General features: G+C 42.0%; 1 protein-coding gene across 5 annotated transcripts in view; it reads right to left on the reverse strand.

The window, feature by feature from the left end:
• Nucleotides 1–27910, reverse strand: part of NR3C2 (nuclear receptor subfamily 3 group C member 2) — a 134312-nt gene that overhangs the window by 17964 nt on the left and 88438 nt on the right. For all 5 annotated transcript variants that reach the window (XM_082237580.1, XM_082237579.1, XM_082237577.1 and 2 more), the window contains 3 exons: nucleotides 16022–16138; nucleotides 7005–7343; nucleotides 5904–6048 (listed from right to left, as the gene is read on the reverse strand). In XM_082237580.1, the coding sequence (XP_082093706.1) occupies nucleotides 5904–6048; nucleotides 7005–7343; nucleotides 16022–16138 (601 nt within the window). The remainder of the gene's footprint in view (nucleotides 1–5903; nucleotides 6049–7004; nucleotides 7344–16021; nucleotides 16139–27910) is intronic.

Consider the following 27910-nt stretch of genomic DNA (forward strand, 5'->3'; position numbering starts at 1 on the left):
TCAACCAAGCATTTCCCCACTGCAGCACTCAAATCTCAAAGAAGGCCAGACATCAAGATACCACCCATTCTGCTTTCACAACTATATCCTGACATTTTTCAGTTCTTTCCCTCTTTTTTTCACATTACTTCTATGGAGGCTCTGGGCTCATCTCTCCAATAGGGTAAGGTATTGTGACCCCAGCCATGGATCAAGGCTGAGTGGCGGAGCTTCATGCTCCAGCACCAGGGGAGGAGACCAGGCAGGGGTGGAGCGGGGTGTGCCGCTTGCGGGGGCGGGGTTCCCAGCATGGGTGGGGGGAAAGCCACAATGACACCCTGTGGATTGCGCTGCCGTGGGCAGTGCGCTCCCCCCACACTCTTCTTCCTCCTCCAGTGCCAAGGCTTGCACAAAGACAGCACTAAAAACCAGGTAGGAAGTGTCACACAGAAAGCTTCCAACAGAGAAGGCAACGACATGTTCACAAGACTAAGTAGCCACCACTACAAAGCAAGGAACTGATACAGAGGAGAGCCCTGCTAGAAGAACCCATCTAGTCTATCATCCTTTTCCCACATGGGCCAACCAAATGCCCATGAGAAATCCGCAAGCGGGATATAAGTGCAACAGCACCCTCCCAATGTATATTCCCCAACAACTGGTAGTCAGGTGTAATGAAAATATTATTTCTTTTCCTCTTGTACTGTGAAACTCAACCTTATACTGATTTATTCTATAAAGATATTCCAGCGCCTTCAAATGCTCTCATGAGCCTGATGTTTGATTATTATTATTTCCATAGCAGTGGAAAAATCTCCTTCAGTAACAGTTTGCTTAGAATTCAATGGCACATGTGCTTGATGGTTATTATTCTTTTATTAGTAGCATTTTGGTATTAGTATTATTTATTGAATCAATATACTGCCCTATACCTGGAGGTCTCAGGGCAGTTCACAGGACAAAATCAAAATACAAGACCACAAAATAGCTAATCAAAATAAAAACAGCAACCCATTAATTCCCTATATCCACTTTTACAAGAACAGAATACCAGAATACACCAAGTTACAGCAGTGCAGGTACAGACTACATATGAAGATGTATTACAGAAAGCATTATGTCCTATAAAGCTCCAAAGTGCAACAGAAGAACTATGGCTGCTACACCACTTGAGCATAAGTTCCCCTCCATCTGAGAAATACATAACCAGCACTGGGCCCGGGAGAAGGGATGCAGTATGCCACATAAAGCACCAAATGTATGTGAACCATGTTTCTGCAAGATTAGTAGCACTGTATGTTCTGACAGCAGCAGTCATCTGGGGTATGGGCCAAGAGGAACCTAAACAGAGTCCAGGACTTGTTTCCCCCTCATGTACAGCCCACCAGATAATTGGTGCTGTCAGCTACAGATGTTGGAGAATACTGATGAAGGCAGAAAAGGAAGTGGAAATTGCGGCAGTTTGCATGTATCTCTCTGATCAAGAAAGGAATTTGTTCACATCACATTAATTAACGGTCTTGTTTTTACACTGCTTTGACATTTCCTTTACATTGGAACAAAAGTTCTATAAGTTCTGTAAATATATCCATAACTAAATAGCAGACAGTGAGATGCATAACATAGTATTTTGTGGGAAGCCTAAGTGCAGCAAAATGGAAGCAGTGCTGATTGTGACAAGTACAGCTTGGAATGGAAATTGCTATTTTCCTCTGCATACATGCCTTTGTAGCAGAGTATTTCTGCTCTTATAGCTATTAAAACAAAGCAGCACAACAGTCTGGATGCTGAAAGCGACCTAAGGAGTGTTCTGTCTTCCACAACACCCTAAATCCAAAAGCTTGTGGCAAGCACGCAGCTTGTCATATAATTGCGTGACCTTTCACGCAGAAACTGACACTTTGAAATTTTATGTGATTTTTTTTGGAAAACTTGAAGTTTTTTAAAAATAATTTAAGTACTTTCATTTGCCTTCATTACTAAGCCCAAAAATATGATTTATAATTAAAGTTGCAATATTTCAATCCTTTTGAATAGTCAAATAAAATAATTAGGGAAGCCAGGCCTGAAGGGGGTATGGATTTTTTAAAATATTAGCTAAAAGGAGCATGGGATTAAAAAAAAGGTTGAGAAATACTGACGTAAGTTGTTACTAAGAATATCTATCCAATGTGAGTGTCTGCACTTCTTGTTAAACTTTTGGTACACATTTCCATGAAATCCAGGCCTTCTGAAGCAGAAAAAATATGGGATAGTATACCAAAAATACTTGGTTGATTCTCCAACAAGATCATGAATTACCATCCTTACCCATTAAATGTACATCTCACTGTCAGACCACTGGCAAAAATTCTCTGGCCAAATACTTAAATAACATAGGTGTTAATGTTTTATTAATATTTACAAGATTATAAAAAGCTTCCTAAAATTAGGCCCATGGGATTAACAGAGCGAAAGCAAAACAAATGTCAGTAGGAAAGGCAATATAGCAAATGACCTACGAAAGTTGTGGAATAATACTCTGCTAAATGCAACAATGACAGCAAACGAGCTTTTCCTCCTCTGAAACTGTAGAATTAAAGTAAATCTGATATGCTTGAAAACACAGCCTTTTCTTTAACTCTTCTCCCTCCTTAACTGTTAACACAGAATTAGCTGTTCAGGATACCAGGAAGAGTTACAAGCTGAAATAGCTGAAAGGTCATGCAGAGGTAGCTGCGGCCTTACAGTGTGTTATGCAATGATAAACCCATTGCTCTCAAGTTCAGCAAGGATTCCCACAGTGACTGCACATGACACAATAGAAAGACACTCATCCGAATGGTTATTTAACCAGAACACTTATAAAATCAATTAGAAAAGGAAAATTTTAAAAATCCTAGCTATAACTAAGGCCTAATGTACTGGATCTTAACTGAAAATATGACTGGTTCTTAGCATTACCCATCTTCATTGCCCATTTCAATTCATGATTCACTGACACAGAGTTGTCTGCAGTAGCCAAGGACACTTATTGATCCCATGTGAATTCTAGCTGCCTAACCTGCTTTCAGATTTGCCTTTCTGTACCACCACGGTATAGCATATTTAAACTGAAAGGATGCATCACAAAAAAGTTTCCTAAAAATAAGTGCCCCTTCAAAATACAGCACGCCAGCTGCACTGCCCATATCTATTTGTTCATTCCAAACTCCAGAAATATGCTTTATGGCCCTAAAATCCAGTGCTTATCATTAGGCAACAAACTAGCTGCACACTACTGGTTTCTGACCTACTTTTTGGGAAACACTTTTAAAATCTAACATTGAAAAAAACCCTGCACTTTGTTAGCTATGCTATTGGTTTCATATTAATCTGAGCATACTGTTCCCCTGCACTGACTCTACTAGGAGTACTACAGTGGTGCCTCGCAAGACGAAATTAATCCGTTCCGTGAGTCTCTTCGTCTTGCAGTTTTTTCGTCTTGCGAAGCACGGCTATTAGCGGCTTAGCGGCTATTAACGGCTTAGCGGCTTTAAGAAAAAGGAAACAAACTCGCAAGAACTCGCAAGACGTTTCGTCTTGCAAAGCAAGCCCATAGGGAAATTCGTCTTGCAGAATGACTCAAAAAATGGAAAACTCTTTCGTCTTGCGCGTTTTTCGTCTTGCGAGGCATTCGTCTTGCGAGGTACCACTGTAGTAGTAAGTTACACCTGATGAATAGTAAAATCATATGTGAATTTCATCAAACCCTTTGTAGTCGCAGAAAGAACCCCCATGCTTAATGTTTATATATGGGCCAAGCAGCAACTCCATCAGTTTTTGGCTAATAAAAGGAATTGAAGAACAGAAAATGTTTTTAGATGTTAGACTCATAGAATCGTAGAGTTGGATGGGACCCCAATCTAGTTCAATTCCCTTCAAATTAGCTAAAATAGCTAAGCCAAAATAGGAACATGGGAAGCTGACTTGTACTTATCTAGCTCAGTATTGCCTGCATTGACTGACAGTGGCTCTCCAGGATTTCAGAGAGGGTTGTCTCTGAGCCCTACCTGGAGATGCCAGGGATTGAAGATGGACCTTGTGCATGCAATGCAGATAGATGCTCTGTCCCTGAGCTATGGGGCCCTTCCCTCTTAGGTCTAGAAGGAGAAAGACCCAACTTCAGGTCCAGCATCATCATACAGAGCAGCTGTCTGATGTAGGGAACAGTGTGACCACAGGAGGCTGAGTAGTGGTGATGAGCCTTCCTTGTACAAGTAGCCTAACACTCCTCGAGGACCTGTTTGGGTGAATAATGCCACAGTGTGAATCTGGCATTCATAAATACAGCTCACCATCACAGCAGCAGTGTTTGCAGTTCGTAGATCATAGAAGTGTAGAGTTGGAACGGACCACAGGGGTCATTTACTCCAACCCCATGCGATACAGAAATCTTTTGGCCCGACATGTGGTTCGAACCCACGGCCCTGAGATTATGTGGGGCTGCCCTTGAGATTGACCCAGAAACTACAGTGGGTGCAGAATGCCGTGGCGAGACTCCTTACGGGTTCCTCGCTGCGGGATCACATTCACCCGGTGCTACACCAGCTGCACTGGCTCCTGGTGGAGTACAGGATCAGGTTTAAGGTGCTGGTTTTAACCTTTAAAGCCCTATATGGCCTAGGAACCTAGTACCTACGGGACCGCCTCTCCTGGTATGTCCCACGGAGGACCTTATGGTCTTCAAACAAAAACATCTTGGAGATCCCGGGCCACAGGGAGGTTAGGCTGGCCTCAACCAGAGCCAGGGCTTTTTTGGCTGTGGCCCCAATCTGGTGGAACGCTCTGTCACAAGAAACAAGGACCCTGCGGGACTTGACATCTATCCGCAGGGCCTGCAAGACAGAGCTGTTCCACCAGGCCTTTGGCCAAGGCATAGTCTGACCCCCTCCTTCTGTAATCCTCATAACACTCTAGCCCAATGGTTGCCATTAATTTGATTCTGAATTGGTTGTTAGCCGCTCTGAGCCCGGCTTCGGCTGGGGAGGGTGGGATATAAATAAAAATTTATTATTATTATTAAGAGCCTCATGCTCTACTGACTGAGCTACTGAGATTATGGGGACTACGTTGCCATCTACATTGTGACAGTCTGGTTTACATGTTACTTTATCCACAAATGAAGGTCAAGGCAGACCTGAAATGCTAGTCTGTAGAAGAAAACATCTACAGCAGTAATGTTCCACTGCAACCCACATAACATATGTATCACAGGACAAATAACAATATTCCAACAGTACAGCAAATATGCAAGTTTAACAGTTTAATACATTCCAAATACTTTCAACACACACAGCACATGGCACATGCCAGACAGAGCGCCTTAAGAATCTGGAGACTAGCATGGGCAAGGCTTTAAAGGTGAATTTAAAACAGAAAGGAAGACAGACATGGAATGCCCCCCCCCGCTGTTATAGCTATAATATGAAGCTAGGAATGCTTCATTAAAACATTTTGGTTTCTTTCAAGACTGCAAAGAAAAGGAATTATAACCGTCATGAACACACACTGGACAAACTGCTAGCTATATACAAAAGAACTATTCTGTGAATGTGCTTAGAAAAACCAGCAATATGGGTGTTTTTGTATACTGAAAGGTAGAGAGTCCTCCAAACTACAGTAGGCACCAAAGGGGGGGGGGAAGAATGATGTTTTCTGTTAATCTAGGTTTCATATCAGCTACATTTCAAAGCGCCAATGGAATGTTAATGCTTTGGAAACAGTATCCGATACAATGGCAGATACGGATCAAATGGATGGGTAGGAGGAAGGTTTCTCAGAAAGATATTTCCTGTGCTCTCTTTCATTGGCATCCATATTTTGCGGCCTTTGCATCTCTGCATATCTAATAGTGCTCTATTTATTCTTCTTTTGTAAAAGCAAATATTTGTCAGATAACTTACTCATTAAAGACTAAATCAGGAGCAAAATAGAGGAACTGGCTATTTGTATGCCTGTATGATCTCCAGCTCAAGGCAAATGACGATAGACACATCCAAGAATATTGGATTAGAGTAATTTGGTCCTCAAGAGGCAAGCTTCGAAAACCTGAAGAACAGAACAACAAATCAACAACAGCATTTATAGATCAGTGAGCTACTTTACCACCATCATAAGTATGGAAAACAAAACACCATTGTGCAGGCAGTTTATCCACATCCATTTTTAACAATGAAATATGCTACGTTTTGAAAACGCAGCAGTGATTTTTGATTTTTAGAGAGAGGTGTTGAGGTTCAGGCTTGCTAGGGAACCACCCTTAAATCCAAGGAAGTAGGTGGGGTGTGTCTTTTACCCTTTGCCCTGCTATGGATCCAATCTGGATTGGGCCCTCTGAACCTGCAATTTCAACTGCCAAGTGCATGAGTGGGGAGGGCAGAGCCCTCTACCCTAACACACTATGGTCCCGATCCATATGGCCCTTCTTCCCCACTGGCTAGTTTTCAAAACAAACCATCTTTAATGGCAAAACTACATGGCTAACATCATGTGTAATTGAAATACTTTGTACCCTAATCCCAAGGAAATGGAGGGAAATCCAGTCAGTATATGTAAGGGACAATTTACATCCTTACTGTTATTTCACATTTTTCATGGTTAAGCCTCTCTTGTGTGAAATAATTCCAGGTCAGAGTCCTCATGAGCCCATTAAAAAAAAATGAAACAATATATATCTGGGGGAGAAGGCCTAAGAATGGCTGTTGGGTTTCTGTCCAACTTGGAGCAGTTGGATGCTATGTTTTCATGTGTTCTAAACAAATATTAATTTTATTTAGGCAATAGCTTATGCAAAACACATGCATGCATTGTTGGGAGAGGAAATTTAAATTTCTATTCACTGACACAAGCAGTGTCTCACACACAAAGGACTATTGCTTCCTCAGAGGAAGCTATTAATTAAATATTGATACAGGGAAAGTATTCTTACCAAGTTCTTTTGGGCAAGGCATGCCTGAAAGCCATGAGGCCCTTATTAAAGGGATATGCTAGAGGAGCCCCCTTACCTGGAAGTATCTTTGCCCACTTTACCACCTGAATCATCTGCTTGCCAGCAAGACGGTTTAAAGTGGAGAGCAGGTGTTCTGCCGTATCTGGCTTGGAGCCGTCATACCCAGCATATACAATTTCAGGTTCAATGTTCTCAAGGACCATAGCAGGCGAGGGAGTAAGTGCCGGCGAAACTGCAGATAAGTGAGGAACAAGTGCTGTGTTTACAGAAGGTTCTTTCGCTGGAGCGATATACGTCGTTCCTTCTTCTGGACTTTGGGGTGGTGGCTGCTGCGGCTGCTGCTGCGGTTCATCATGGATCCCTTTTAATTTGCCCAACTTCTTTGACTTTCGAGCTGTGGGGGAGGGGGGAATACCGGAAGAATGTTAGCAAAATGTTATCAGCTTTCTTCAATAAAAATAATAATATGAATGACACCTAAGGGAATAGCAACCAGGTCACAACGACTTAATACAGTAAGAACCAGAAAGATCAGTTAGTATTTTTTAAAATGAACCTAGAACAGTAGGATACTAGGTCGGATACTAGGATGCAACAACTGATTGGCCTGCAGCTGCAGCCCAATCAGGTGCCAGGAGGGAAACATAATCAACCAATCAGATGGTACTGATTGTGTAAATAATGCATATAAAGCCTGAGGTGTGGGGGGGAAATTCAATCACTGTTCCTATGAGCTGAAATAAAGAGCATGAAATTACTACTCGACTCTGAGAATATTTCAAAGGGAATGTCTTGAAGAACTGTCTGTTTTTCAAATGCACAACTACTGCTTTGATAGGAGACATTAGTCCTGTTCAGGCCACCCAACTCATGCTTGCCCAGGCCACACTAGCTAGTCCTTCCCTGATGCTGGGTGCTCCAATTAGGATTTTCCCCAGGTGTCTGCATGTGCTCCATGACTGTCTGCAGAGACAAAACCTTTACCCTGCTTAATGTGCACATTTGTACATGTGAAGGCTTCTATTGAACCCGGAACCCCGATTTCAAAGAAGGCTCCAGCTTGCATGAGAGTTCTAAGTGTATACAGCTGTATTTGTGAAGTTTCTTCTTTCTGAATACGTTTGTGCAGATGCCATGGAGCAGGGAGATTCAGAGCAAGACAAATCGAGGGTTAGGCTAATCAGCATGGCCCCACGGATTGATTCAACTTGTGAGTCAGGTTGCCTGAATAGGGTTATTGAGGGACTTTATTATGGGTATACAAAGAACTCTAGATTCCACCCCCTAAAAAAAATAACATGAAAGTAGAATTCTGAAAAGGAAACAGTACTAATGCAGTGCAGATGCCAAATTCAGGACTCATCATATGGCTTCTCTTCCAGAAAGGAAGTGCTGGTATCCAACAGAAATTGTTGTGTCTGCAGGGCTTCCATTGTGCTAAAATTGCCAACCTTATATCTCCATTTACCTTAACTGAGATTTTACTGGAAGAAAGGCAGCAAAAAACTGATAATGTCGCTCTGTGTATATTATGCCTCTTTTTAAAATTAGGCTTGCATCTGTCAATGAAGCAGGCTGGATTATTCATTTCTGCAGAATCATTTTGGATGCAGTCAATATGATGACGTGGAAACTTGGAAGGGAAAGTGAAGGCTGCATTAGTGAAGTTAAGAAATAGCAAGGACAAGAACTTTGGAGTTGGGCAACGAGAAGAATGACTTCTGGAGATGCTGCAGAGAAACAAGAAGCAAAATGTGCACAGGGTGACAAAAAAGGTAGTGTGGGGAAAACACACACATTAGAATGTAGACCAAAATACCATGAAGGTCAGATGAATGTTTATTGACTTGACAGTAGAAGAATGTTTGGACTAAAGGAAGATCACTGGGTCACAAGGCTATGTTTCTGCCCTATCCTATTGGTTTTCTCATGAAAGGGTGCTCAAGACAGAGAAGTGCAGACATTAGCCACAACCTAATGAATAGAGAGGAAGGTGCCCACTGATCTTATAAGGCTTCACCACACACAGTGTTCTAAACAATTTGAAGGGACAGATCTCTGAAATGCCTAGAGATGAATGAGAACCATCAAATATGCTACAACAAATAAGAATAGTTAATGTATCCAAATGCTTATCAAACAAGGGCATAGCAGAGGAGATTGGTGAGCTATCTTATGGAGAGAATCTTACTCCTTGAGACAATGAGCTTTGCATATGATGAGAATGGCACTCTGAGAAGGATCTGTTAGCATGATCTGAACGCATGGAAGGAAGACCAAAGTAATACATACTGAGCAGAACATCTAGTCCCAATGATGGGCTTCTTCAGAAATAGAGACTATAGGGTCATTCAGGGCAGATGTTGGCTCCCACATTACTTTCCCCAGTCAACATCTTAAAAGGTGCTTGTTAAGAAGTAGCTGCAAGGAGATGTTTGGCTATGCAAGTCTCAGTTTCTTAGCTTTAAGATGCACAGTTAGGGAGGTCTGACTCTCAACCCATTCCTAAATTTATCAGGAAGGAAATATATAAGGAAGTAATGGGTAAGAAAATGAGAGTTTATCTATTTAGGATAATTTCACATTCTTTTTTAGAGATTACTCAGGGTGGGATGTAATCAACAAAAGAAAAATAAGTGTGGAAAGAGATCAACCAACATAGACATGTACTCCCACTCAGAAAGATCCTGCACTGCTTACTCAGATGTGTTGAAACCAGAACTCCAGCAAACCACATGAGAAAGAAGAGATCCATAAATGCAGATTGCCTACTTATATTGTGCCCTTATGTGCCCTTGCTAGCAAAACCTCATGCGTCCACACACACACCCATACATACATTTTTGATTCTGTTGTTCTGCCTTTCACAGACAGAATATTTATATTATTTATATTTATATTATTTATATTTATATTTATATTTATATTTATATTTATATTTATATTTATATTTATATTTATATTTATATTTATATTTATATTTTTTATTATTAATGAATTTAGAAATGGCTTCCCTGCCATTTACAATAAAAATATCAGAATGTATAGAAGAACTAAATATATACACAGCAGTGTAAAATCAAGTCTTAAAATATCAATTTCAATGTACAAAATGGCTGAGTTACAAATCAGGGAAGAATATTCAAAATAAAGGTTTTCAGATGCCACCCAGAAGCAAGAATGCTAGCTGCTTGTCTAGTTTCAATAGGAATCTGATTTCAGAGAGCTGGAGCTGCAGCACTAAAAGACTATTTTTGTTTGTTTGTTGCCAGCTACCCCTCTTAACAAGGCCCCATCAGAAGAATACTATTACCAGGAGGGGTAGATGATGGAAGGTGGTTTCTCAGGTGGCCTGGACCAAAGCTGTGCAGGGCCTTAAATGCTAGGAGCAAAACCCTGAACAATGGCATTACCTGCAGCTTCCAGACTATTTCCAAGGGAAGCCTCACATGCTACAGTAATCCAATACTGACGTACCAATGCCTGGACCAAGTCACAGCTATCTTACCAAAACCAGTCATAGCTATCTTAGCAATCAAAGCTGATAAAAGGCACTCTTGGCCACTGAGACAACCTATGCATCAAGCAACAGAGATAGATCTAGAAGCACCTCAAACTGTGTACCTGTTCCTTCAGAGATAGTGCATCCTGTCCAGAGCAGGTAACTGACCTATTGATTGGGCATAGGAACCACTATTCCCCCACACCCCGTCCCCAAGCTACTATTTCCAGACTTTCCTGAAAAGAGGTATTGTCTGTTAAAGCACGCTGGAAATTGCAGCTCTATGAAGGAAACAGGGCCTAAGAAACCTCAGCCCCCTTAAAAACTATTTAAAGAGTTTGATACTGCTTTAAATGCATAATGCTGATGGGACCTCAATAAACGTCATCCATTAGGGTACCCAAGGTTGATTCAGATCTGAACTCAGAGTCAAATGGGTCTACACAAACAGCCTTGTACATTGCAAGCTGGGATGCCCGGTTGCAAGAACTAATTGGAAGACATTGTGGTGGTTTGTGTGACAGAAACTGCCCGACCAAATTCTGATTGACACTATAGACGCCAAATCAAAGAATTTATCCAATTATTCAGGACATACATGTGACAAGATAAGTGGGCTTCCATATCCTGAATGGAACAATTTAAGTCTCGAGTGTCCTAAATAGGATGGGTTAAGGATGACTGGGCCATGCGTAGCCCAAAAAGCCAAAAACACAGTTGGGGAACAACTGCAGGACTGGATGTCAAGCAATAACTTAGAGGAAACAATATATCAAGATAACACCTTATAATAAATCACCAACTCAACTGCTGTTAGCAACTTGGATTTACTTGCAGCTTTCTCTTCTAAGAGTAGCCAGGTGCTGCCTAATTTATGAAAACCGACAAGCTCATGGCCATAGGTGGTCTGGCTCTAGGCTACAGAGCCTCTTAGATTACATTATAGGCCAGAGTAAACACACCTTAAATGACAATATGGAAGATAAGTAGGTAAATTAGAGGTCATGAGGAGATATCTTACTGATTCCAACATGAAATCCTGTAATGTTCTTCCTAGCCAGAAAACCTTACACAGGTTCCCTATACTTTAGCAATATAAATCTCACATTAAAAGAACAAACAATTGAGCAAAATTCTACAAAAACATAGAATACCCTGCTGATCTTATCTGAAGTCAATCAAATATTTTCTTTTGAAAATAGTGCTCAAATGAAATCTGATGCAATTTGCACTAAAGTTCACATAACACACCCTTTAAGTACATACCAGGCTACAGGTCGTTTTCTTCTTCTCCTCCTCCTCCTCACTGATCCCAGCTTATTCCATGGAAACTAAACATTATCTTAAGTTTAGATAATAGCACACAAATTTCTTGCTAAATCTAGAAAGGTTATCATACTCTAACCATACTGACCAAAATAGTGAATCAGTTAGATTGATTCACCAGATCCACAGTTCATTTGAGCTAATTAAAAAAATTAAATGCCGGATGTAGACTAAGTTATTTTCTGGATTACTTTAGGAACAAGATACACTTCATAAATAAATTTTAGAAATGAGCTATTTATGTGAGCAATCGAAATATTTTGTTCTTTAAAATCATATTCCAGGTTTAGCAAACATTCTAATATTAAAGAACCATCTTTCTGCATCAGCCTTCATCCCTCCTTAATTTCTCTGGCACTATCCTGTAGCTAAAGTAAGCACCTTCATCGCACCCTCCTGCTAACTTTGTTGAAACAACTTAATCTCTATTAGAATTAAGACTGGCCGATCCTCCTTCCAGCTCCCCACCCCCACCCCTGGTTGCTTCCACACCCAACTGTTCCCTCTGGCTGAACTTTGCTACTCCCAAGAGCCAGTCCCTGCTCTTCATCTGAATTTCACCCTCCCCTCCCAATTCCTGCCTGGAGTCTTTAGTTTCCTTCCTTCCTGTGCAACTGAAGGGCAATTTCTGTAAGTCTCTCCCCCCCCCTTCTACCCTCGACCGTCATTCTTCTTTTAGCCAGCTACAGCTTACCACCACTGGAATACTTATAGCATAAATATGTTTTGTTGCAAATGCAGGTTAATGATGCTGCTGCTGATGATTTTACATGTCATTTGCTTCTAAAATTCAAGGACAGAGGGCATTCTGCCCGTGAAACGCTGTTTCCAAACTGATTACATCATCTTAAGCCTCCATTCACTACAGTTTCTGCAGTGGAGTCAAAACAAAGATTTGCTGGCTGAGAAGTCGCCCCCTTTTCACAGACACATTGTAAAGGGAGAAAACTCTTCATATTGGGTGAGCTTTGATCTTTGCAAGGGGCAAGAGGAAGGAAGTACACAACTGCAATGCTGTGGTAGCACAAGGACCTGCGCCTTTGTTCCCTTGCTGTGCTGCAAGGTTGCAGTGCAACACAAAAAGAGATGTTGCTTAGGCGATTTGGGGACATGCTTCCTTCCGCTTGAGGTTCCTACAAGTGAGGTGATTTATGAAATCAGTTGTAATTAGAAAGATATTAGAATATGTTGGACATATGTTGGACGACAGCTGTCCTTTTACTTCCCCCTGCTCAGAGATACACAGAAGGCAGGTAAAAACAACTGAGTGGCTAAACACCCACAAAAATAACAAAGGTACGCAGAACACCTTTTCTACCGAACATCCCCCTTCACCTCACACGAAAATATTTTGGTGATACTTTGGCCCAGCTCAACTTGAAACCTTACATTTATGAGAGGCCTGGCTAGAAATGGACTTTTGTATCTTCATAGTGCAGGTATGAAATTATACTGCTAAAAGAGATTACTCAATTTAATAATGAATATAGGGCACATAGAATCCACCAGCACTTCCTCTCAGAGGACGGCTAGAAAGGTTCACCTTCAGAGACAGAGTCTTGACATCTGATACCCCCTTTCTGAGGCTGTGGAAATACAGTGGTGCCTCGCAAGACGAAATTAATTCGTTCCGCAAGTTTTTTCTTCTTGCGAGTTTTTCGTCTTGCGAAGCACGGTTTCCCATAGGAATGCATTGAAAATCAATTAATGAGTTCCTAGGGAAACCGCTTGCCAGGCTGGCGGTGCGGAGAAGGGCTTTTCTCCGCACCGCAAGCCTTCAGGACAGGTACGGGAACAGAGGGGAAGGCGCGCAGCGCTTTCCCTCTGTTCCCGGGGCTTGCGTGGGAGGAGGGTTTTTCCCTCCCCACCACCAACATTCAGAACAGCATTCTGAATGTTGGCGGTGGGAAGGAAAACCCTCCTCCCACCCCAAGCCTTCAGGAAAGCCATCCGATGCCCGGCGGCAGGAGGAGGCGTTCCCCCCCCCCGTCCGGCATCGGACCTTCGTTCCGATGCCCGGCGGCTGGAGGAGGCGTTCCCCCCCCCCGCCCGGCATCGGACCTTCGTTCCGATGCCCGGCGGCTGGAGGAGGTGTTCCCCCCCCGCCCGGCATCGGACCTTCGTTCCGATGCCCGGCGGCTGGAGGAGGCGTTCCCCCCCCCCGCCCGGCATCGGACCTTCGTTCCGATGCCCGGCGGCTGGAGGAGGCGTTCCCCCCCCACCCGGCATCGGACCTTCGTTCCGATGCCGGGCGGCGGGAGGAGGTCCGAGGACAGTGGGGAAGACGCGCTGCGCTTCCCCGCTGTCCCTGAGATTTCTCTATGGGCTGTCGTCTTGCGAAGCAAGCCCATAGGGAAATTCGTTTTGCGAAGCGCCTCCAAAACGGAAAACCCTTTCGTCTAGCGGGTTTTCCGTCTTGCGAGGCGTTCGTCTTGCGGGGTACCACTGTACCTGAAGCTGGTTCATCTCTGACTCAGAGATGTCAGAAAGGGAAAAGAGAAGGATTTCCATAGGCCCGTTGAGGGTGTGTGGGAAGAGGCTGGAGAGCAAAGATCCCACAGTCCTTTCCTTTTGACATACCCAACAACAGGAAAACCAACTACACCACACATGCAGTTTGCTTCTCTCCCATTGGTATCAATGAGAGACAAAACTGCTTTTAAAATAACAAAAAGAAAAAGAACTGGAAGGGGAAATTGGGGGGGCACACCCACCATCATCACTACCATCTTCCAACCTGCCAGCAGAAGCCTGGCAAAAGCCTAGGAAGATGCAGTCTGTCTGCCTTTGGTTCTTGCTCTCCCCACCCTCTTGGATCACTCTGCCCATTTTATATATATATATATATATATGCTTTCGTAGATTTTCACGGGTACAGGAATGCAGGTTTTTGTGTCTTCGGGTGTCTTCCCGTGTAAGAGTCGGGGTGTCTGTGCGACGTTTCGACGAGGTCTCACTCGTCATCTTCAGGCTGGTGCTTTCGGCTTCTTGTTACTGGAACAGAGCAGAATCTGGTGTTTGAGTTCCTATAAATACTGTTGAGGGGTGTGGTGTATAGCCTCCAACGTTCTGGGCAGAGAGGAAGTTCCTAGATTAGTGTGCCTTTTCTTCTTTTGTTCCTTAATTACTTGAGGGATATCTTGAGTGATTTCATGAGTGATATTCTGAATACCACTGGGTGGGTCATTAAGTGTAGATTAGTTGCTAAAGCTTTCGTGTCTTGACCTCTTGAGCTTGTGAAGAGTTTTTCTGAGAAGATGGCTGTGCTGCATTTAGTTGTGCTCTGGCTTGGCTTCGTGTATAGGGGCGAGCTGTGGTTTTGTGCCTTGTGCCAGCCAGATCTGTGTAGGGATTGCAGGGGGGTGCAGCATCCGGAGGTGCCACTATAGTTTGGCTACTGGATGGAGTCTGTAATATGTCTGTGGAGAGGGTCTGGGTTTGGGTCTGGTGTGGTTGATTGGTGACGGCGTTCTGTGTGCCTCTGGTTCTGGTGTCGGTTTTTGTGGGGAGGGCTAATTTCCAGATGTCTGGCAGGCGGGACGTGTCATCACGCTTGTTCATGTTGTGAGGGTGTTTCTCTATCTCGATGGCTTCCATGATTATTCTCTTGTGGTGATGTTCCATGTTAAAGAGTATTTATAGGAACTCAAACACCAGATTCTGCTCTGTTCCAGTAACAAGAAGCCGAAAGCACCAGCCTGAAGATGACGAGTGAGACCTCGTCGAAACGTCGCACAGACACCCCGACTCTTACACGGGAAGACACCCGAAGACACCAAAACCTGCATTCCTGTACCCGTGAAAATCTACGAAAGCATATATATATATATATATATAATATTACTAGGCTGGAAATTAGCAGGAAATCTGGCAGATAACACATAGCTTGAACTTTCTTTCAGTTAATTCTATTTTGATATTCTTTTGGAACGTTCCTACAGCACCACCAAAAAACCCTGCACAACTCTTGATGCTTTAATCTTCTTAGCTGTGTGAAACTCCACTAAAATTACTGTCATCATCTAACACCCACCTTCCTTATTCTGAGCTATAAAATACATATTTCAAAAAAAGGAAAAAACCTAGAATGACAATAGGGTTTTAGTAGCTTTTGTATAATACTTCTTTCTTAGTTGAGTAATTCAGGATAAAACTTCTGAGACCATCCAGCTGATACCAGTTTAAGAATAGACATGTTTAAAACATGTTTTCTCAGGGAGTATCTAGTAATGATATATGCTTACCTCCCAAATTCATTCCAGCTTGAAGACATTTCTGTAATCGGCAAGCTGGGCAGTTTTTTCTTCGAATCTTATCAATTATACAGTCATTCCGTCCAGCACATAAATAATTGTGTTGCCCTGCATTAACAAAAAGAGAAAAAGGAAAAAGTTATATTCTACTGCATTCAATTGTATAAAGACTTGAAAGAAGGGATTTCTCCCTTGTTTGCAATCTACCATTACATCTTTTTAAACACAAACCCTCCAGAGCACCTGATGCAGCACACCACATTAAATCATAAAACAGTTTTTAAAAGAAAAGAGCCCTACAGCACAATACCCAAGAGAGCAGAACAGAATTCATAAATGAAGAGCATAAAATCAGGAAAGTTACTTCTTTAGTAAAAACTTCCAAAGAGGTAGCAAAAACAACAGAGACCTTTGTAGCACCATAAAGGCTAATACACATTATATATGTAGTCTAGAGTTCCAGCTTTCACGGACTAGAATTCACTTTATCAAATGCAAAAAAGCATTATTCCGAGTGAACAGGTTTATAAACACAAGGATACAGAGGTCAAACTGTACAAAATGGGCTCAAAATGGCAAAAGACATGCAAAAAGCGTGGCTAGTGAGAGTTCAATTAAAGCTTAAATCAGGGGTTGTGAACTGCTGGCTTGCAGGCTTGATCTAGTCTAGAAAGCCTTCCCTGGTGGCCTGGCAGTCCCTGATCTAATTTTCTGGTGGCGGCACTACCACTGAGGAGGAAAATACAGAGTGCCAGCAGCAGAGGTGGTGCATTTTTTTATCCTCATCCTGGTGCTGGGTCAGGCAGAGAGGTTTCAGTTTCTCTGCTTAGTCCAGTGCCACACTGGAGTACAGACTGTGCCCTCACTCATCAGATGAGTGATCTGATAAGCCAAAAGGAAGTGCTGATCCATGAGTGTGAGTGTGCGTCTGTCTGTTTGTTCCCTGCGTGTTTTATGTGCCCTCTTCAGCTGATCTAAATGGATCAGCTGAAGACTAGGGGAGTGTCCCTGTGTATGTTGTGCATGCGTGTGAGAAGAGTCACATCCATGCTGACCAAAGCCTTTCGGAGTTTTACCAAGGGTGATCATGGCCCTCTGGCTTAAATGCATGCAAAATAAGCACAGTAATCATTCACTACAGAAGAAATTGAGGCTAATGGAATCACCCTAATATTCTCAGAAAATAAATAAATACCTGTGTTGTTGCTAACCAAGTCCCACCCGCAAAAGGTAAAAGCCCAGTTTACAAAATTCAGCCATATTGCATGCCCTGGGTTGGAACTCAACATGTGGTATGCTCCTGCTAGAGGAATGCAGGTATGAGTTTCTGATTGTTTCTTCCCCGAAGGAAAACACTGTAGGGTTTGGAGATCCTCCACCATAACAGTATGGGAAGTGATGCAGAAGCAGGTGATGCAGAGGCATCAGCAATACACCCCCACCCTCAAGCAGCAGTCTGTGTTGGATCCTTAGTCACTTGCACAAAGGTGCCCATCCATTGGTGCAAGGGACACATGGCGTACAACCCTCTGAATGTACTATGCTTACCAAGGAAAGAAGTTACTGAAGGAGTTACTGGGGAAAAGCAGGAGAGGGCTGTTGTGTTTATATTTGGTTTGGGGGCTTCCCCTAAGCACCTGGTTGGCCACTGCGACAATAGGATACTGAACTGGAAAGGGCTTTGGGTCTGATCCAGCTTGAATGTTCTTATGTTCACATCAGCCAAAGAGGACCCTTTCTTTGCACCAGAACCACAAAGCTGGTTTACGGACCAGGTTTTCTCAGATGAGCAATTAAGAACTCTGCTCTTGCTTAAAAGAAACAGTCAGGTTTGGTCTGTACAGTGGTACCTTGGGTTACAGACGCTTCAGGTTACATACACTTCAGGTTACAGACCTCGCTAACCCAGAAATATTACTTTGGGTTAAGAACTTTGCTTCAGGATGAGAACAGAAATCATGCTCCAGCGGCACGACAGCAGCAGGAGGCCCCATTAGCTAAAGTGGTGCTTCAGGTTAAGAACAGTTTCAGGTTAAGAATGGATCTCCAGAACGAATTAAGTACTTAACCCGAGGTACCACTGTACTGTGTTTTCCCCCACTCCTGTATGTTTTAGGGGGCAACTTTCAAAAGACTGAATTTAGCTGAACTGTTAAAATGTAACATCCCCTCTACCCATGCACTTTTTATGTTATGTTCATTTTAAAGACACAAAGTAATCAAATCTAACCTTCCAACAGGCCCATGAGAAACTTTGAAACAAGGCTGTTGGGAAGTAGCCTTTCATGTTGCAATAAATCAACAATGAGGCATAGCAGCCTAATTTCCCTGCCTTCCCATCCCTTGCAGCAAAATCCACATCACCCTTGAGTGGACCAAGAAAATGACAACCACAACACAGGGAGTTGCACAACAGCCGATAATCAGGATAAAAATCCACTGCTCCTTATGCTGAATGGATTGCTTTTCGTATGTATTAATATGGCTTGACAAAATGGCTACAGAATGTAGAGTTTTCAGAGCTAGGATAATGTTTCTGCATATTGTGCTAATTAAGTAATTTGGACTTTGGGAATATATTACCTAGGTCCTAGGACATCCCTAGAATGGGTGTTGTAGAAAGGGGGTTTTATTCTGATGATACCAATGTAGTGAAATGTAGTGAAATGATGCCATGCATACCTGTGTGATTTTCCATTTGGGCTTTAAGAAAACTCAGCTCCACAGATTGTTCCTCCTAACTTACAGAGGGATGGAACCAGGGCCAGATTCTTCCTTCACATTCATAAGCTTGCTTCATGCTCATAAATAAACATTATTAACAACCCCTTGGCTACATTAACTTCACATACTTATTTTGGGTCTCGTTTCACTTCTGAAACTGGCTGTTTTAATTATTTGCCCAGTGGAATGGAATGAAAATATGCTGTGGAAAATCAATGAGGAAAAGGCGACTGGGGGCAGGGAGGACGCATCTCTTGGAAATCTAGCTCTCACACAGGCCTTTCTCTGTAGTGGAGGGATCTGCCCCTCTCTGCCTTAGCTCAGTGAAGCAGTCTTTACTGCTGCAGAACAAAAATCATATAATTCAGCAGCAGCCTTTCCTTTCGACTCACCCAGCTGCATGTGAAATACAACTTTTCCTGGCAGCTTTCAAGTCAATACCTCACTTACTTAAATCAGTGCTGTAATATCACCGCATGCCTGCAATCTCCTAAGTGGTGAAACATGACTGCTAAATAATAATTCACTTTAACAGTATTAGGTACAATGCAAGCCCATCCTCAGCAAGTGATATGTTTTAAAACACAGAAAGATAGGCACACAGGCATCATGCCATTTCTCTCTTTCAATATTAATACTCATCATTTTTAAAACAAAGCACAATTGACAACATCTGTTGTTTCAAGCTTTTAAAAAATCCCTCACTGTATTTTACTTGGGGGGGGGAGTCCACAAACCTTTCCATTTTGTGAGATTTTTAAAACTGAGCTATATGTTTCGATTTTAAAATGTTCTCTCTTATACAGTGAACAGATTTTTTTTCAAAGCAGTTGCCAACTGCCCAGCAACAGCAGCCTATGTTTGCACTCACTATTTTAGGCTACATCACATGTCAATTACATAACCTTGTTTTACTGCTCTTGAACTGGTTGGAACAACCCAGGAAACAGATTAGGGCAGTCCCTCGAAATTCTGCAATGCAAATTCAACTACATGCCCAAATTCCTACCACTTAATAAAATATTACACCTATGTTCAGTTTCTCTCCATAACTGGTTACTTATTATTAGAGCAAACTAAAGCTTGTGATAATTAACTTCCCCAATTCTGTTTAAACCAGTGCATTCTGACTATGCAGTAGCAACAGCAAACTAATAAATAACGGCCTGCATTGCTCAGGTGTATGTACAGTAATTTAATTAATTGTAATTTACAAAAAGTAGATCAAGGGTGTGCCAGAAGCTTGCAAAGTTGTTTTTTTTGAGGGGAGGGGGAGGGGTTGGGAATTACTGAGTTGCAGCACACAGATTTAAAGGAATCAAAGCCTGCACAGCTGTGTCATGAACAAATGTAAAAAAAGAGAGGAAAGAATGTTTTAAAATCAAGAAAAAAATAGCAAGATGATGTGATCACACGCACACAACACACACACTCACAAATATCTCTCTGTGTGTATACATGCATGCACACACAAACCGATTTTCATACTCCCATAATTTAAAGTCTGTCTCCATACAATGTATCTTCATAATCAACATTCTCCCTGCACACTGATCATTTTCACTGTGCTAGCATAGGACTCAGTACACTGAGCACTGAACTCTCAGGTCACAGGTAGTCTAATTCAAGGTTAACCCATTTATTCTTTTCTCAGCTTTGTCACACCACCTTCCATATTCTCTGCTACATTTCTCTGCTATTGGATTAACCTCTCTTGGAATTATCAGCCATTTGCTTTCCACTCCTGTCCTGAGAAGCCATCCTTTTCTGTGAGATGCTTAGTCTCCTGTTCCAAAGATGTCTTAAGACTGCTGATTTACCTTCAGGGGGCCCTGATCCTGCCTGGGATGCATGTGCCTCTGCCACCCAGCTCCAGAGTGACAGATTATCATCGTGACCACGGCATTCCTAAACAAAAGCCCACTTGGTATTGTAGAAGGAAATCAAATCCATAATTAGTTATTTTTATAAACAAAGGGGAGCATCAGCAACAGTATGGCCATAACCAGAAACAACTTCATGTTGCTAAACAAGCTAAAGAGATAATTAAATCAAGAGGCCTGAGGACCCTAGAGAAAATACATGACACAGTGTACCTGAGGATTATTTCATTGCATATTTTAACCGCCAACATTAATGATTAAAGGTTTTAATGTTTTAATGGGATTGTTTTATGGTGTATTTTATAATGTGTAATTTTTAAAAATATTTTGTAAATCACTTAAAAGACTATTTTGGCATTAAGCGGTAAATTAATTAACCAACCAACAACTACACCTATTTTGAGTCATCAAGGCACAAGGTTCACATCATCTGAGTAAACACGCCAGGCTCCAAAAACCTGAACCCTCACACAGTGCCTCATGCACCTATGATCACAAATTAATTCCAGAGTGTGTATACGTATGCAACTTTAATATACTTTCCCCTGCATTAAAACCATGTGATAATATTCCCCCCATTCAGTTCAATCAACTACTTTGTCATTCCTTTTAAGGTTATTTTCTTTCTAAAATGGTTGAGCACAATTTACCTAGGGCTTGCACAAGTTTCTGGTGGATTATACCATTTATTTCATCTTTCTTTGCTGACCTAGATTGCTTCTACTACTTATTTTATCTTCAGTGTTCTTTCTCCTTTTTTTATCCATTATCTCTGCTTCTCTCTTATTCTAACTTTCGCTTTAGTCTGAATATCTCTGCTGTTTCCTCCTTCCATATCGTGGCTTCTATTATTTTGCTGACTAAATGGAACTATTCTCAAGTAAGTGGACTGGGAACTGCGGCCAAAGTATCTTTATCAACGATGGAGAGATCAGTTTTTCATTACAGTACTTTAATTCCCCGTTTCATAATTTTTTCTACTCTTCACCTTTCTGTTGAAGCACATGTTAAAATAACACAATTAAAAGGAGAAAAGCAAATGTTTAAGCAAGGCACAAAAGGAATATGGCTCATTTTCCCAAGTAAATTAGATATTTCATAATAATTAGTATGCACATTGACTTCACATCTTCAGTCTTCCAACTCTCTATACCACCTAGAGTTTCCACTTTCATTTTCAGAAACAATCTTCTCCCCAAGATACTATTTCTGCAAATATTCTTTCATAAAAGCGGCATTGTCTAATATTACTACAAAGTGGTTTAACGTGATATTATCTGGCTTCTTTTCTAATTGCATCCCAAGAGCGGTTCAAAAGTGTACACTCGCAACATTGGTGTAGCATCTCTACAAAGAGTATTAAGATAGGGAGGTGTTTCCCACCTTAGTTCTATGTGTACATACACACAGAGGTACATATACAGGCAGAACAAGAGACCATCAGGCATATTCATTCATTCATTCAATAAAATTTATACAGCTGGAGATGACGAGGACTGAACCTGGGACCGTCTGCATGCAAAGCAGATGTTCTACCATTGAGCTACAGCTCTTCCTATTGATGAAGGGAAGTACAAATGCATAAAACAAGCAAATAAATAAAAAGCACTGGGAGATATATGCACATTTCCAATATGCCCATCCAGCTGTCTTTCACCATGTTCTAAGCATGAATAAAATGTCCCGGTAAAGAGGACGAGCTCTATAGGGTTCAACCATCATTGGCTCAAAACCCTTAGTCCCATAAATCTCTCCTATTTAGAAAGATTCTATTTTGAATTTAGTTATTGCAAGAAAAAATGACACATAAATTACACCTATCTAAGGTACAGAAACATGCTGATCATTTCTATTCAGTATGGTGGGATTTTATTTCATATAATTTTGTTTTCACAGAGAAAGATATGTAATGAGAACACCAGGCAAGCCTCCTTGGAGAAAGCATTCCACAAACAGCGAATCATCACAGAAATGGCCCATTCTCGTGTTGCCATGCTTCAGACCCCTTGTGAAGCGGGCACATGAAGAAGGGTCTCAGATGATGAGCGCAGGGCCCAGGGCAGGCAATATGAGGAGGGGCTGTCCTTGAGGTATTGCGGCCCTGAACTGCTTAAGGCTTTATAGGTCAAAACGGGTGCTCTGAATTAGGCCTGGAAGCTAATTGGCAGCCAGTGCAAAAAAAAAAAAAAAAAAAACTCAATTAAATGGGTACCTAAGTAATTATGCATATTAGCAAGGAAGTTTGGTACTTCAGATCTCCGATATAGTTAATATATTGAAACTCACAATACTACACAACCACTTTACACTAATTAACACTCCTGTGTGCTTTAGAAGATGTAACATAGCTTTATCTATTCCCACTGGGAAGATGTGAAAACCAATGAGAGGCAGTATGCTAGGAAGGGGGGGGGCACCGTTTCCCTCCATTACTTTCAGCAAAAGGAACCAATAACTTAACATGCTTTCATAGGGCCAGCATATGTTGGACTTTATAGATTCACATATCTTTTATCTTTAGTGGATATTCCTATTTCTTTTCTTCTTTGCCTGCCCCTGCCCTGTTGCCTCCATCACCTCTTCCCATAGACAAGTTCAAATATGCCTGTGAAGCTCAAAATGCTTGTGCACTTTCAGCTACAAAGATTTTTCCTATATTCCCTTCAAAAGGGACGCAAAGGAAGAAAGCAGGCGATACTCTGAGCTAAATGAACAGAACTGCAAGAATAATCTGTACAAATACTGAAGGAGAGGCCATTTATGTTAACAGTGAATGTTTGATAAACAGGATGTGTTAAACTTTAACAAAACAAAATAAGAAATTTTCAATTAAAAGGCATTGCCTCTCCTGCTTTATCTTTCATAGATCATACTGCCCATTCCATTATCAGATTACAACAAACACATGATTGTTCTATATCTCTGTTCTAATATGTATTTGCCTCCTTCTTCCTTCCTTTGCTCCCTCCCTCCTATTTTCTACAATTATGCTGTTACAGTATTCTCAGCAGGCCTTGTAGATGTTTTTCCTTCTTTTGCATGTGTCTTTCAACATGCTCCAAATATTATTTCCCCTCTGTTTCTTTTGTGTAGATTATGAAACAATTATACCGAAACAGTGCCACTAAAATACTCCAGTAAATCCGTCTATCTGCTGATCTAGTGATTTAAGATGGATGATTTTTTACAGGTTGCCAATAATGTAATAATTGGAGGCACATTAACTATATTGGGGGTTCAAAATGCATATAAAAAAGGAAGCCTTCTTATGCTGAAGGTGACTTTCAAAGCATGTATTTAACTTTGCTTCAAGTCCTAATGAGGCCTAAAAAGGACTCTGTTTATTTAGGGTAACTTTATCAGGAAGATAAATGCTGGTTTTATCTTGTTCCTTTGGATGGTTCAAGAGATACAGGAAGTTATTTGTAGTGTTTCTAGCATACATTCGTCAGACCATTTAAATTTTAGAAGTCTACACTGAATTCCAAAATGGGAGGTCTATTTGCAATTCAACAGCAGCTCTATCACGGTGGCCTCAATGTATTGCATAGGCTGCCTCCATAGATACAGGTGCATTGGATGAGCTCCACCGCAATGGGATTTCTTAAATGGATGGAAGAACTTTTGTTGCACCCAAGAAATGCATCTTGCTTTGAGGCAAATAGGGAGCTTCTTGTGAGTGAACACTGTGAGTGAGCACAGAAGCAACCGGGTAGAGAAGGAAGGTTTGAATTCAACAACATAATTCAGCAGACTTAATGATGAAACTCAACAGAACAAAATGGGAAAGCAAAGCGAAGTTTGGTATTCAGGGCCTCATTTCAAGAGTGCTTGATGTTTAACATCATATAGAAAAGGTCACACTCTTTGGACAAGTATGTTCAGTAGGACTACCACCCTGAGCTTCCTTTCTCATCACCATCAGAAGCATATACTGAAAGAGGAGGAAAAAACAATTTACCATAGTCTATCTTAGAGTGGTCCAATTTTTCATACCAATTTGATTGCAAGAATATTTTGACATGGAACCCATGGGTTTCACACTGCCTTGTTGCATGGGGGGCAGGGAGTGAGACCCAAATTTGGCACCCATCCACCCTAGCTCTCATGCTGCTTTCCCAAAGCTGGGTAAGCGAGGCACAGGGCTTTGGAAAGGAGGTGTGAGTCTCTGGCAGGGTCCAAGAGCCCTCCCACATCCTTCTGAAAGCAAGAAAATCACTACAAAGCTTTGGGAAGGCAGTGTGAGGACTGGCGGGGGGCGTGTCAAATGTTGCCGAGGGCCACCCAAAAAGGCCTTGAGGGCCGCATGCTGCCCTTGGGCCATGCATTGGATCACCTTGGTCTATCTATTATGAATGCAAAATAGTAGACCCCTTCACCAGTTTTATCCTTGTAGGAAACAAATATTTGCCATAATCCTAGTAGCACAGGGAAAAGTGGGGGAAGACGAGCTTACATATTTGATTTTGTATTGCACTTTACTTGATGGAGTGGGATGGTGGATTTGGGTTCATTGTTATCAGTGAAAACTTTTTCAACAAAATGGCTGAGGGGAAAAATGTTAGTATCTTTAGTTATCGCAAGCATGTGCTATTGTAATTCATATCAGACAAAGAGACTCCTGCATGATCCCAGCTTTCCCCATTCACTTCAGTGTCACACAGAGCTGTGTGTGTACAACAGAGGTTGCATGTGGACCCACTCCTGAGAATGAAGTGAATGGAAAGGTATTGGTTAAGACACTGGAACTCTCCAGCCCAAGCATGTTGCCAGCATTAGAGCCTTGGGGCCTACCAACTCCAGGGGTCCTGACTTGTGGTTTCGACAAAAAATGTCAGGAGCACCAAATCATTAACTTATGTAAGAACATACGGAGAACCTTCTGGATGGGGCCAGTGACCCCCCGCCTAGTCCAGGATCCTGTTCTCACAGTGGCCAAACAGATGCTTATGGGAAGCCAAGATGCAGGACCAGAGCAGAAGAGCACAGTCCCCTCCCTTGGTTTCTAGCAACTGGTATTCTGAAGCCGAAAGTGAAGGGTTCTGCTGTGGCAACACCACAATCCTCTTTTTAAACATACGTTTTTAAATATTCCATAAAATCGGGGCCAGATTTAGGTTTGAGGAGGCCCTAAGCTACTGAAGATTATGGGGCCCTTTATGTCCAGCTGTCTTTTGTCAACAACAAATTGTCACCGTTTTTTTGTGTTGAATATATGCTATATGGTAATTTATGGACCTAATAGGTATCTAAAGCAATTTGCACATGTTGCCATGCAATCAGTCCATGCAGAATGTAGGCACCCTATATATAGAAATGAGCAAACCAGGCTAGCAGGTGGGGCCCATTACTTACATCACAAAAGCCTACACAACACAAAATAAAACACTGTTGCTGTATGTAGGTTTTATTTTATTTGTTTTTTTTTTATCTTATATTTTGGAAATGTACATCCAGGTTGTTTTCCTTTAAATTTTTTTGGGGGCCCCCAAGAGAGTGAGGCCCTAAGCTATAGCTTGTTTAGCTTATACGTAAATCCGACACTGCATTAAAATGCATTCTGATTTAAAATATGGTGGTAATCAAGAATTTCTCTTAGTATGGCTGTGAACCAGATAAAATTAGCTAAGTAAGAGGTGTGTTTGAAAATGCCACATGCACTAAATCAAACAAAAATTAGAGCAAATGAATTTAGCGTGCTAAAAAGGTTTTTCCACTTTAGTAAGTAGATTATAATGAAACGTAGTAAAATATTTCATATAACTGATTAGTATGTTCCCACTTATGTACACTCTTGAAGCAGTGTGAGGTTCTCAAAGCTGGAAAGTAGCCAAAACCAACATTGCAGGGGCGGGGGCGGGGAGAGACATGACACACTTTAAAAGGCATAATTTCTGTGGTGGAGTTTTGTAGGGTTTTAAAAAAATAAATAAATCACAGTTTCTAATGCTTATAAAATGAAGAGCCCCAAATCCAGAAAGGTCAATTGTAGCATATTGCACATACAGAAACAGAATGAAATTGTTGTTCTACAATACTGCACAGGGATGATTGCAGTACTTAAAGTAAGGTAAAGGTAAAGGTACCCCTGCCCGAACGGGCCAGTCTTGCCAGACTCTGGGGTTTGTGCGCCCATCTCACATCTATTGGCCGGGGGCCAGCGCTGTCCGCAGACACTTCCGGGTCACGTGGCCAGCGTGACAACGCTGCTCTGGCGAGCCAGAGCCGCACACGGAACGCCGTTTATCTTCCCGCTGGTAAGCGGTACCTATTTATCTACTTGCCCCCGGGGGTGCTTTCGAACTGCTAGGTTGGCAGGCGCTGGGACCGAGCAGCGGGAGCGCACCCCGCCGCGGGGATTCGAACCGCCGACCTTTCGATCGGCAAGCCCTAGGCGCTGAGGCTTTAGCCCACAGCGTCCCCGAGTACTTAAAGTATTCCTATGCAAATGCACTAAAGCAGGTGAGCAAGGGAAAGTGAGGAATCAAAGTTATTCTATTTGCAAATGAAGTCAGTCACTTTCTATCACTTGGAATGCCATTATCCTAAGAAAGAAAGTACATTTAGCATGTTGTTATGTCTGGGGTGCCACATAAGCCTCCAGGGCATGGCTCATATCACTGCAATGCATTACACAGTTCTGGCATTAAGTAATTATTAAACAGCAGTACTTGCATATGTAATTACTCATTGCCTTTCTACTATTTCCATACAAGCAATATATGCTTAAAGGTACAGGTAAAGGGACCCCTGAACATTAGGTCCAGTCGTGACCGACTCTGGGGTTGCGGCGCTCATCTCGCTTTATTGGCCAGCATGACTAAGCTGCTTCTGGCGAACCAGAGCAGCACACGGAAATGCTGTTTACCTTCCCGCCGGAGCGGTACCTATTTGTCTACTTGCACTTTGACGTGCTTTCGAACTGCTAGGTGGGCAGGAGCAGGTACTGAGCACTGGGAGCTCACCCTGTCGCAGGGATCTGAACCGACAACCTTCTGATCGGCAAGTCCTAGGCTCTGTGATTTAACCCACAGCGTCCCTACTATATATATATGCTTAGACCAGCAGGAAAACAAACCTCAAATAAAGAAGTGAGCATTTTTACTAAAAAATTTGTCTTCCTTTTAATTCATTTATTTGTCATCATCAGTCCTAGATAATTCCCCCCAACACAGGCATGCTTATCGCAGCTCAAGAGTGTGTTCAGTTTCTTAGACTAAATAATAACGTTCTACAGGCTGCTCTTAGTTTTTCTGTTTGCCAAGTATTGTTG

The sequence above is a fragment of the Podarcis vaucheri genome (assembly GCF_965113315.1).
Source record: "Podarcis vaucheri genome assembly, chromosome: 9".
Classification (NCBI taxonomy): domain Eukaryota; kingdom Metazoa; phylum Chordata; class Lepidosauria; order Squamata; family Lacertidae; genus Podarcis; species Podarcis vaucheri.